The sequence below is a fragment of the Lutjanus erythropterus genome, chromosome 20 (genome assembly GCF_056507025.1).
Source record: "Lutjanus erythropterus isolate fLutEry1 chromosome 20, fLutEry1.hap2, whole genome shotgun sequence".
NCBI classification, from domain to species: domain Eukaryota; kingdom Metazoa; phylum Chordata; class Actinopteri; order Lutjaniformes; family Lutjanidae; genus Lutjanus; species Lutjanus erythropterus.
The window spans coordinates 3764514-3777480 of record NC_139336.1 but is presented as its reverse complement, the minus strand read 5'-3'; the positions used below and the strand labels follow the sequence as shown (position 1 = coordinate 3777480).

Below are 12967 nucleotides of genomic sequence, written 5' to 3'. Positions count from 1 at the left end.
ATGACGACAGTGGCTGGAGTAAAGTGAACCAAGCACCAGGAGTTTAGACAAGTATTTGGTCTGTACCGTAGAGCATTTTATGATTTGATCCTCATCCAGAGTTACACATACTCAAACCTGACAGCTGGTCAGTCCAACTACAAAGTCATACAACACCTAGGGATCTTCTGCGGGTTGTTGGAGGTACCTCTGGAGGTCCATGGAGCAGTTTGGTTTCTCCATGACCAATATCAACTTGTGGTTCAGCATATACCAGTCCAGAAGGGACATTGTAGCATATTAACCCAGGATCCTGGTAGACCTGCACTTTTCAACATGAAGACCATCTCCAGAATGACTTTGAACTTCTTCCCATTGCACGTCTAAAGAAAATCAACGCAAACATACACTAATGAGGTCTGCAATGAGTTTGAACAGCTTTGAGAAGGCTGTAACAACCCATTCACTCATGCACATTGAATGTCATGTTTAGGAGACAGCAGGGTTAATATCTGCTCATCCACAGTAGAGTAGTGAAAGAAATACTTAACCCTCAGGTTCAGTTTGACTTTCAACAGATCAAATTACTCACCACTCGTTCCCGTCTCGCTTCCTCACTGGAAATGTGCTTGATGACCACCTGCAAGGCACAAATACAATTTAGCTGCTGCTTCTTGCAGATCAGTGAAGGTTATAATGTGTGTGAGGATGTGTTTGTAAGACTTACTGGAAAAGAGTTCAGTTTACAGAAGGCAGTGTACACAGAGCTGAAGCCTCCTGAGCTGAGCAGAGTGAGTTGATGAAATTATCTCAAAAAAAAAAAACCCACAGAGATGATTCTAAGTTTGATTTTTACTTTTGATTGCATTTGTACTTCTAAACCTACTCTTATTTATGTTGTAACTAATTCTGATTTATTGTAAAAGTAAAGAATTTGCTTTACATTAAAAAAATTGACTTTTCTAGTCAAATAAACTTGATATTAAATTGTACTTGAGAAAACAATTGTTATTCAATTGTTTGCTTCAGACAAGAAATAATGTATTAGAAATGAAATTGAATGAGCTGATTCATTCATAGGTTCTGAAATGTTCTGAAAATAAATAGTAGAAATTTTAAGTTTAATCAACTTAAACAAATATATTAAAGCTTTAATATGAAAGACTTTAGAAAGTTAGTGATCAGACTGCCTCACAAATTTAAATTAACTGAATTTGAAAAAAATTAACATGGTCAGTGATTGAAGTCAGGTATGGAGTCACAGGAGAGCCATAAAAAAGAACAAGTCTGTTAAAGAATAAGAAAAAATTGTGAAAATATAAGGAGGAATTAACATATAAATGCAAATAATATCAAGGAATAAATGTATACATTTTAAGTGTAGGGACAACATTTTCATAAAAAAATAATAGCACATTAACTACATTATCAGTAGGTATTGTTAGTTTTGGGTTTTGAAGGGTTTTAACACATTGTAAATTGTTTGAAGTTGTGAATTTTCATCTGGGACGCGTGTTTTCTAGCTCAGAGCAAGTTTAGAAATTAAAAAAAAATCTGAAAACCAAAATATTAATACATTAGATATATTCATACACAGAAATTCTTAAAGAACACATTTCACCCAAAAAACTGGAATTAGTATTGATTTTTTTTTTTTTTTTTTTAAAGCTTTTTGGTAGGATATGATGATCCCAATTCCCAAGAACAGACGATATACAGAAATAAATGAACCGATAAATTTATATTTTGTTATTTGTGATTATTTTTCTACATTCTTTATTTACCTTTTTATTCCTATTTATATTTCCACATGCATTTTCTTACACTTGCTCCCACAGTCAGCCACCAGAGGCGCTGTTGTCACTTCTCCTCCTGGGAACCAAATAAGGAAATGACGTGGTGCGCGTGCAGAGATGGTCCCAAATAGAAAAGTGAAACGGTGACACCGGCAGCGGAGCAGGTTTGTGAGCGGTAGAGGAGGCTGAGGGACCTGGAGCTTACCGCTGACTGAAGACGAGGTTAGTGTCATTATTAATAATGAGTTTTATAAGGTGTAGAAAGAGCAGGTTTAGTGATTTAGACTGTAAACAGGCTGTCGGTGGCTAACTAGCTGCTGGGCTAAAACTAGCTACAACATCTTAACTTAGCACGTGCAGGGCCTGATAAACGTCACTGACATTGTAATGAACTGTGTGAACAGGTCTTTATAACTGTTGTCAATTAAACAGTCAGTTTAGTGGCTGTTTAAGTTACAGTTAATTGTTAGTTGTTATTATTAGCTTATAGTGGTGGGATGTAATTACATACATTTTCTTAATTACTGCAGTTTTTCTTTTCATGCCACTTTACACCTCTGCTCCACTATACTACTTCTCAGAGACAAATACTGTAGCTACATTTTACTACTTTAGTAACTCTTTAATTTTTTTTTTTACACATAGAGAGAAATATAAAATATATTTATAAAGTGTGTTTGTTATAAACCACCAAAGTTTATACAAATACAACTGGAATGATTAGTTGTTTAATCAGATAATTATTTGCAGCTATTTTGACTGATTAAGACTCTTTTCATTTAAAATTATTTCATGTTTGAAATCCACAATGTGGATTTGCTGCTTCTGTTAAGTTATTGTAATAATTGTAATGTAGTTGTAACATTGTTGAGGTTTAGACTTTTGATTTTTACAAAGCAATCAACTGATTAATGGAGAAAATAATCAGCAGATTAATCCAGAATGAAAATAATCATGAATTGTAGTCTGATACAAAGTAGTTACAAATGAGCTCCAGATCAAGCAACTGCAACAGTAAAATCCTACTTTTACATTAATGCATGTAGTCATAATCATCTAATGAGTTCATATATAATTGTATAACAGTCTAGAGTTGCAACACATATCAATTAATTGATAATTAATCACTTATTAAATTAATAAATTGATAATTAATCAGTTATTAAATTAATCCCCAACTATTCTGATAATCGATTAATCTATTTCAAGGAAAACCAGTCAAAATTCTCTGATTCTGGTGTCTTAAATGTAAATACTTTATGATTTCTTCACTATTTTATGACAGTACTGAACTATCTAACTGCTAACTGAATATCTTTGGGTTGTAGACAAAATGTTGTCATTTTTGACATTTTCCGACATTTTATGGACCAAACTACTAATCAATTAATCAAGAAAATAATCAGCAGATTAACAGACAATGAAAAGAATTGTTAGTTGCAGTCCTATAACTGTCACATTATTTTTTATTTTTTGTTTGGTGCACACTTTTACTTTAAAATACTTTGCTCTGATTATACTTCTATACTTTTATTCAAGTAACATTTTCAGATAAAGCTGAAACATGTGACAGGATATTTTTAGAGTAGTACTTGAATACTTCCTGCACCACTGTTATCTTATAACTAATAAGAGTCAGTTAACTTTTATATTTTAAAGGTTCACTTCAACTCCCCATGTGCAAGTTGTCATGACATCGCTCTGCATTCTTTCAGCTTTAAATAGCAGCTAATGTAATAGCTAAGCTATCTCTGTGTGTTTTTAAATTGAACTGTGTGTGACACTAATTTAATTGGGTCTGTAGTCATAAAAGGGTCATGTTAATATTCTCTGGTGTAAAATAAGGACATGTGCACATGTGTGTAGTCATAATAATTACACTTTGTATTGAAAAGTCCCTCAGTTGTGTGATCTTTTATACAGACTATCTAATCAAGTTGATAGTACACACCTCTGTGCCACACCGAATAATTGTTATGAGAGTTTTGAAAAGGTAATCATAAATACATATAGCATGGCAGACTTTATAAAGTGTGTATCCTCATTCATTCTGCTTGTGTTGGACAGAGTTCTCAGGGGAAATGTATGCCCTCTGCCCCGGTCACAAGATGGGTGCTGACAGCTGAACTACTGCCCAGTGTAGCCAGATTTGGCTGCTGCTGGAGTGTGTGTGTGTGTGTGTGTGTGTGTGTGTGTGCGCACGCACGCACACACGCACGCATGCATACACGCGTTTGTGTGTGTTTGTCTCATACCAAGCAGGTGATAGACGCCCCCATCCTCTTAAAACAGTCCTAGAGTGGGAAGTTTGATTATTCATCCCTTCAAATACAACCTCCACAGAGCTGAATGAATGTGGATGAATAGCCGTTAATTACAGAGCTGAATGCAGCTTTCAAACAGGTGGATGAACGTTCACTTGGAACAATAAGTATCCTAGAAACTACAGAGACTGACTGACACGCAAAACTGAAAGGCACATTTACAAGCTGACAGGCAGTGCATTTTAAATTAGGGTATTTTTAGTAACACGTGACACAGGTGGTGAAAAATAATATGGTGAAATAATAAAATAACTAGTATATAACCTGTAGAGTATGTTTTTCTATAGCAAAATAGCAAAACATATAGGTATGCATTTGACATAGGTGCTAGAAATACAGTTACAAAATGCTTTTTGTAAAGAGATGAAACAAAAAGGGGAGAAGGACAGAATTAAGTACTGTGTATAAAAAATATGAGGTTATTATACTTTATAATGTGCTACATGTTACTCAGCAGCTTCATAATATGAGGGTGTTTTGAAGTTGTTAGATATCAGCATGAGCCAACAGACAAGTCTTAACAAATTCCTAATTTAACCCAAATATGGCAGAAAACTTGTGGAAGTGAAGATTTAATCAAATATTAAAATTCTGACTCAAATTATGGCAGTTACATTTTGCAGGTGTATCTCCTCTTTAAGTTTTTATGTGATGTACTGCAGATGTTTGCCTTTGTCTCCACTGTTAACATTGCATACAACTGCGGTATGGCAGATAATTAAGAAACACACAATGAGCCTCGTGCAAAAACCACTTGTTCAAACAGATTTGTTCTTAAGTGGTGTGTACGAGTGATTTAGGAGAACTTGTCGCATTCAAGGGTTTTCTTGTATTTGGAATTTTCTTTCAGATACGAACACAATTTACGAGGTCCAGACCTGTTGTAGTGTCATGTGTAGTTTGAGAAATAAATTAAACTTCATAATTATGTCAACATTATTCTGTTTTACTTATTAATTATATATTAATATAATTGTACTATAAATTCACATATAAAGCCTACCATCAGTAATTCAGTGATGTATTATTACCTGCTGTCAGGTGTATTGGTCGTATATCTGCACATGCAGGTTTATGAAGTCTCTGTCCAGGTGAACATCCTCACTTCTTCTGTCCTCTCTCTCTGTGATGAAAAGTTTTTTTCTTTCTTTGAAGCCATTTTCATATTGAGACATTTCTTCTGTATTTCAGTTATAGTGTTAGGTAAAACAGCATTAGCAGCACTATTTTTTCCCATTTCTTTTCTGTAGCAGGTCGTTTAATTCCACTGCTGATGCTATTAAAATGAGATTTTTGTTTATGGATCTCTGAAAGCAGGACTTCAGATTCTGAACTCTTTAAGTTCTTTTATTTACTCTTTGATGCCACTTTCATGAATGAACACTTCCTGACATATGTGGCAAGAAGCGTAGCCTTATATGGTAGTATCGGGGTGTTATTCATGCTAATTTACAAGTCTCATGTATGTGCACTCAGATATGCACAGGCAGATCATTTACGCAGTTTTCTGAAGTTATGAGCATTTGTTGAATCTCACGTTGTATGTTTGATGAGCCCTTCCTACGAAGTGAGTGAGAGAAATTTAAGATAACAATATGAAAATGTTCTTGTGTTAGGCCCGAGGTGTTTATTAAAATGTTCACTGGTCTGATCCTGGTTCCACCTCCATCAAAGGTGGACTGAGCAAGGTTCATGTTCATGTTCTTCTGGTCAATGACTGTACATCCAAATACACTTTGATTACTATTTGACACAACACACTAGACTCTTCATTTCATTAGAAACACAATAGTTCAAGAGGGGTTTGACTCAGTCATGGAGAAGCTACTGTGGAGTAGGGGTGGAAGGTATAAACTGTATAAAAAAGGTACAAATGTTGATCAAAAAAGTAACATGATAATAAGTTACAACAAAACATTAAAAGCGCAGATAAAAGAACCTACAAAGAGCTTTGCCAGATTTGAAGATATGTAGCAAACAAAACTAAACAGACAGCTTTGGTTTAGCTTGTTTGTTACAATTCACTACAGTACACACAAGGAGAAAAAAAACTGCTGCAACTGCCTCTATATGAACATGGTTCAGATTTAAAATTCAGACAATAAGCACAAGACGATAATCTGCAAATTATGACAGACAACAGTGGTTATAAGTGGTGGTACTTGATAGGGATGGGCACGATTAATCGATGATCGATAATTGATCATTAAGAATTTTGTCGATCACGTAATTTTTTTTCGATTTTTCGACAGTGTTAAACAGAGTTCATGTAGTGTGCGTCGAGAAAGCAATGTAATGAATTTCATTATGTGGCGGTAGTAAAATATCCCACCAGCGGGGGGCGATATAGCAGAGAAAACCGCCTGCGAGCTGACTTCTGCCCTGCCGCCGTATCTGAAGGTAGTAAACATGAAGCGTGCACGGCGAACAAAAACAAGTAGGTTAAGTAAGCTATAGCCCAGGACAGTTACCACCGTAGCCTTCATGTAAACCTATAGGCCTATAATGTGTTATTGATTTGTGGGACCTCCCTCTCTCAGTCGTGCCTTCTGGCAAAAAAAAAAAAACAAAGGTCAGCTGCGAGTCTACTTTGTTCTTTGATTAAATGACTATTAGTTAATAATATGATGTTTTATTTTTGTGTTTAAAAGAGGCGAAATGTAGCCTATTTATTTTGTTTTAGAGAATAGCCTACTGGCTCTTATTTTGTTAAGATCCCGAGTCCCGAGTCCCGACGCCTCCGCGTAGGTATATTTCTATTGTTTAACAGTTGCACATTTAAATTGTAAATCGCGCAAGACGTGGATTAAAGTTCTCCTTAAATTATTATTATATATTATGATTTTTTATTCTGTCTAAAAGAGGCGGAATTGTATTTTGTTTGAGAAAATAGTACTGTCACTGGCTTTTATTTTGTGAGGAGTTTCAGCCCGACGCCTCGCGGTGTTTTGTTTAACAGTTGCACATTTAAACTGTAGCCTAAATTGTGCAAGAGGATTGCTGGATTAAATTGAGAAAAATCAGACTGCCTGTGGTATTTTTAATCATTTTTTCTATCAGACATTTCTTAATGATTAAATCGATAATTGATCGTTAATTCTCATGATTATCGATCAAAAAGTTTGTCGAAAATGCCCATCCCTAGTACTTGATATATTTTAGAAAAGGTTATGTATTTTTTCTATTTTTAATTCCAGTTAAGCCCATTAAATGGTCTTAAAATATCTCTGTGCTATGTGAAATATGTCTTATTAATGCAATTCAGAGGATGGTAATAGTTGTCATACCATTGCTTTAGCCCTGCAGAAGACTTCAGTTTGAAAAACAAAGATACTGCAATATATACCTGAAAGTACTAAACAGTAGTTTGTGTACAATCTTCCTGAGAGTGAGGCATGTTATCTGTGGACTCTGACAGGATGGGGGACATTGCAGAAGATGAGACAAGCTTCTACTCCAATGCAGAAGATTACTGGAAGGAGGTTGCCCCCACGGTGGATGGCATGCTGGGAGGATACGGCAGCATCTCCAGCATTGATATCAATGGATCCAAGGCTTTCCTGCAGAAGTTCCTCGGTGTAAGAAACTCAGGCCTGCTCACTATATGTCACTTGCACACCTGATCATTTTGATTTGAACAGCTATAGTTTATTTCTTTTTTTAAAAATGTACAGATGGCTTTGAATCTGGTGAACATCTTATAACTACTTTTTAAAGACTTGAAACACAAGTTTAGGACATGGGCATGACTTGGGACTTGTTGGTCTTTATTTGGGGCTTTACTTGGGACATGTTGGTCCTAATTTGAAACTTGTTGCTTTTGACAAAGGACTTGCTGAATTTGACTTGGGACACTCTGAACTTGACTGGGACTTCCTGGCCTTTGACTCGGGACTTGACTTGAGACTTCTTGGCCTTGACTTGAGACTTTATTTAGGACTTGTTGCCCTTGACTTGGGACTTGCTGAACTTGACTTGGGACTTGTTATTCTTGACTTGGGACTTGCTCTACTTGACTTGAGAGTTCTTGGCCTTGGCTTGAGACTTAACCTGAGACTTGTTGGGCTTGCCTTGGGTCTTTATGGCTTAGACTCAAGACTTAACTTGAGACTTGTTGGTCTTGACTTGGGACTTTTTGGTCTTAACTTTGGACTTTTTGGCCTTTGGACTTGTTTTGGGAGTTATTGGGCTTGCCTTGTGACATTACAGCCTTGATTTGACACTTGACTTGGGACTTTATGGCCTTGACCTGAACTTGTGAGCCTTGACTTGGGACTTGCTGAACCTGACTTGACTTTTCAGCCTCATTAAATGGCACATTTGGATTGTATATGAGAACAAAATTCTGAGTATCCTAGTAATAATACCACTTTAGTTCCCATTCAGTGGATTCTGTACTGTTTTAAAGTCTTTCCAGCCTGACAGCAGCAGCTTGTGTCACAGCTTGACTCACTTGTGATGTCTTGTGTGTTTTGGTCGTAGGAAGGGGAGGGGAAGACAGGCACGAGCTGTGCTCTGGACTGTGGGGCAGGCATCGGGAGGATCACCAAACGTCTACTGCTGCCTCTGTTCAACACCGTGGACCTGGTGGACGTGACGCAGGAGTTCCTGGACAAAGCCAAGACGTACCTGGGAGAGGAGGGCAAGAGGGTCGGGAACTACTACTGCAATGGCCTGCAGGACTTTATGCCAGAGAGTGGACGCTATGATGTCATCTGGATCCAGTGGGTCATTGGTGAGTCTGCTTCAGTGGTTGCCTTCAAGTGCATGATTCCCATTGATGAGAGACTGTTGGAAAGTGTGTGCTGTATACCCATGTGTATGAGTCATCGGCTTGATAATGTGGTCAGACGAGAAGTTGTGTGAGGCATATTAAAGCATTAAGCTTGGTAAGAGCACATACATATCCTTGCAGTGTCCCATCCAAACATAGTCAGAGCCGTGGTGCTGCAGCAATGAAGACAGCTTGGTAGTTCAGTCTAAAATCTCCCAGTGACTGCTCTGTGACTGCGTCACTTGTAGTTTTAAATGAGAAAATCTGTAACTTTCTTTAAATGGCACCACAGCCAGTTCTAAACAGGTCTAACTGTGTGAGTGGTAAGTTTTAGAAGAGGCATTACAGCCACACTCTGGGACATCCACAGCACTGTCTGAATGTCTGTAGCAGAATTCCTGCATTCCTTCATTGAACATCCTCCCCCCCCCAGGTCACCTGACAGACGACCACCTGGTGGAGTTCCTGCGGCGCTGTCAGAAAGCCCTGCGGCCCAACGGCCTCATCATCATCAAGGACAATGTGTCTTACGAGGGCGTGGTCCCCGACGAGGTGGACAGCAGCGTCTGCCGCGACCTGGACATCCTTCAAAGCCTGGTGGGCAGGGCCGGCCTCCGCATCGTCCACAAGGAGCAACAAATGAACTTCCCAAAGGAGATCTACCAAGTACACACGCTGGCTCTCAGATAGAGGACTGTGGCCTTGTATACAGAATATTTCTAATGTGGAAATGATGTTTTTCTAGCCAGCAATCCATTTATGTGTCTGGAAATGATCTGCAGTGTGGTGTGTTTGTGGAGTGTGTGTCTTCTGCTTCCTGCTTATTGCTCAGTCATCTTCTTTGAGCTACCAGGCCTCAGTCTCAGTCTCCCATTCAAGATGGACAGATTCTAGCATGCATTTCCTGCGTCAGTGTGATCTCCGACAGCATCACAGGTCAGACTTCACTTTAATTCAGCTTTGGCTGTGTGGATACACACAGTCAGCCAATAGAAACCCAGATGTTTGGAAATGGACAAGTCTTAAATACTGTGACATCACGTCCTCAGTCTGAGCTGAGTGCAGGTCACAGAGGGTTCATCACTAACCTTAGGGTCCATCATCATGTCCACAGGAAGCGTTTTACATGTGGATCTTCAAGCTGTCTGTTATTCAGCAGATCAAGTTGGGAAATAAACACTAAGTAAACATCTACCTGCCACTGAGAGATAGATGTTCAAATTTACCAACTGCTCTATAGTAAATCATTATTTAGTGTCACTGTCATGCAGTGTAATTTCCTACCTTGAAGCAGACACATTTACAGTATTATTCAGAGTTGTTTCGTGCACCTTTGTGATGTTTTACAGCTTATTGAAAATGTCTGCAGGAGACTTTATGGCTGTATTTTACTGTCCTGATCCGAGTCGTTTCATTTCTGCTCATGCAGAGTCTGATCTGATTCTTATATTTACTAAAATGTTGATGAAATGTATTTGACACAGTGGAATAACAGCTGAAGCCTACGGAAGTCAGCCCATCAGATTTTCACAAGCTTCTTGATTCAAATGCTGAACACCCTTGGTAAAATTTTTTAAATTGATCAGCTGAAATTATTAATATGATATGGATGAAAGTTTAGAAGTACAATGTGTAAGATGTGACCAGAATTTTTACGTAAAACAAACAGAATGTGAAGAAATAACAGCCATGACTTCCAGTTTCAGCAGGGAGATGTGTGTGAGTGGCAAGTTTGCTACTTTCAAGCTCTGTTGGCTTTTTTAGTGGAATAAATAAAATAAATGAACTCACAAAATATGAAGAAAGGATATATTTTGACACCCTTTGTGCGTAATAAACTGTACACCTTCTGAATTCAAGTTTCTCTCTTTTACTGAACTAAGACAAGTGTAATTATTTGTCAGTCTGTTATGATTTATATTTGGAGAGCAGGTTTAGTGTAAGATGTCAAATAAAAGGTGACTGTTCTCTGGGCCTCTACAGAACCAGGAATGTGGATTTTATGACATACACGTGTGTTTCTGAATCTGAATATTGTCATCTTTAAACACTTTGAAAAGCAAGTTTTCATCCTGAATGCATGTTATTTGACTGAACTGTATCACATTTATTACAGTATATGAGCAGACAAATATTTGGTGTTGTTACTGTAAGATCCAGTTCTGATGATGAAGACTAAGTTTGTTGGTTTGTATTTATGATATCAAGAAAAATGTTTCAGCACTCTAATTTCAGCCATTGACCGGACACTTCACTATTTGTCCAGGTACAGAATAAAGGATTAGACTTTGGTTCATGACTGTCAATATTAAAATGATCTGATTAAAATTTTGATAAACTTAGTAAAGTTATCATCCATTTATGAATGCATGACATAAATACAAAAACTCAGTGTTCAAACATTCATAGTTACCAGCCATATAAATTAAAATGAAAACTAAGCGTTATACTGGAATAATTATAATGAGAATGACCATTTTTAGGAAGATTAGTTTGTTTCATATAGATAATATTTCACTAAGATTAGAAAATAAGGGCTTGACAACTTATTATTAATCTGACACCTACTTCACATATACAGTTCCACTCAAACAACTGGATGCATATTTTCAGTCATTGTTTTTTTCTTTTTTATTATTTTTTGTGTTGTAGATTAACACTGGAGACATCAAATCAATGAAATATGGAATTGTATGGAATTATGTACTAAGCAAAAAATGTAAAAACCAGGCAAAATGTTTTATATTTTAGATTCTTAAAAAGCAAAAAGACTTTGCAGTCTTCTGCACATGTAATGAAAGATTTAATATTGTTGTTATTGTATGTTTGATTTGCAGAAGACAGTGTGTGAGTACTGTGAGTATTGTAGACTGATGTCATGAGAGTGTGTGTCATAGAGGGGAGATATATCACCTCTGGCTGGTTGCAGCAAGGACTACAATTCATCATGGCATCCATTAAAAGACTACAAAACCCATAGTCAGGAGGGAAGTCAGGACAAGGGTTGCTGACCAGCTGAACCAGATCTGCTGATTGTCCCAGTGAGGGTGCAGAGACTGCAGTGATCAGTGTGTGTGAAGGAAGAAGACAGTGAACCTCAGTTTTGATTTAATTTGATTTATTTGAGAATAAGATGTTCTGTTATGAGAAGACTCAATGCACGTAATCTAAGTTGGACAGCAATGTCTGGCTTTTTTTTTCTTTCTGTTTTTTATATTTGAAAGCTGGTCACCATTCACTTCCACTGTTTGGGAGATTCTGCAACTCTGTTTTCCTGTGAAACTCCAGCAGTGTTTTGTGAACTAAAAAACTAAACCTGACCTTCAGTCAGCATGAGGATGAGTAGATAATGACTGAATTCTCATTTTTGGATGAACTATCCTTTTAACTGCAGACTGATCCCAATCAGATATCAGATATTGTCCATTTTCAGTAAACCAGAACTACAACAAGATGGTTTATTTTGACATATTTTTTGACAATCAATCACAATTATCTCACACATGGTGTGCTGCTGCACCAGTGGTCCATTATACTGTAACAACAAGTCAAGTTTACAACTTTCTCAAGTCAGGATTCACACACTCAGCAGTTCAAATTGTTATATATTACAGGTAACATTAGTCAGTTTGAGTGAGCTGATGGTATGTGTAGACTGGGCTCAGTAAGTGCTATAAAAATGCCCTTGTAAAATCAGGTTAACTTTTTATTCAGTGTACCTGAAGAGGCATACTATATATAATCCTCCATACTTTTTCTTATTTTTCTTCCACCAGATTTTCAGCACGTAACTAGTCCCACACCGTCGGGAGCATGTACACCAAAAGGACATCAACACTTGTGGAAAATTCAGGACAAGGGTGCTATGACTTTTGTTAACGATTCGCTAAACCATTTCCATGAAATTGCAAATAATTTCCCATTCAAAGTGAATGGGATTTTTGATTTTTGATTAATGAAATCACAGTTTTCGTTTTGGGAGATTTTCAGTCTGTTTCAGACTTTATAATGGGTGTGTATTTCGTGCAGTTGTTAGAGTGGAGAAGAGCTGTAAAATCATCTAGAAATTTTCTCTTAAACTCCGAGGCAGAGGT

The 12967-nt window shown here is 37.2% G+C and overlaps 1 protein-coding gene across 1 annotated transcript; it reads left to right on the top strand.

Moving 5' to 3' along the window:
- Positions 1-1859: 1859 nt before the first annotated feature.
- On the top strand, positions 1860-11164 carry ntmt1 (N-terminal Xaa-Pro-Lys N-methyltransferase 1). The gene is made up of 4 exons (XM_084746425.1): positions 1860-1997; positions 7518-7677; positions 8582-8834; positions 9307-11164. The coding sequence occupies exons 2-4, from the start codon at positions 7519-7521 to the stop codon at positions 9561-9563; spliced, it is 669 nt and encodes a 222-aa protein (XP_084602551.1). The 5' UTR covers positions 1860-1997; position 7518; the 3' UTR covers positions 9564-11164.
- The last annotated feature ends 1803 nt before the right edge of the window (positions 11165-12967 follow it).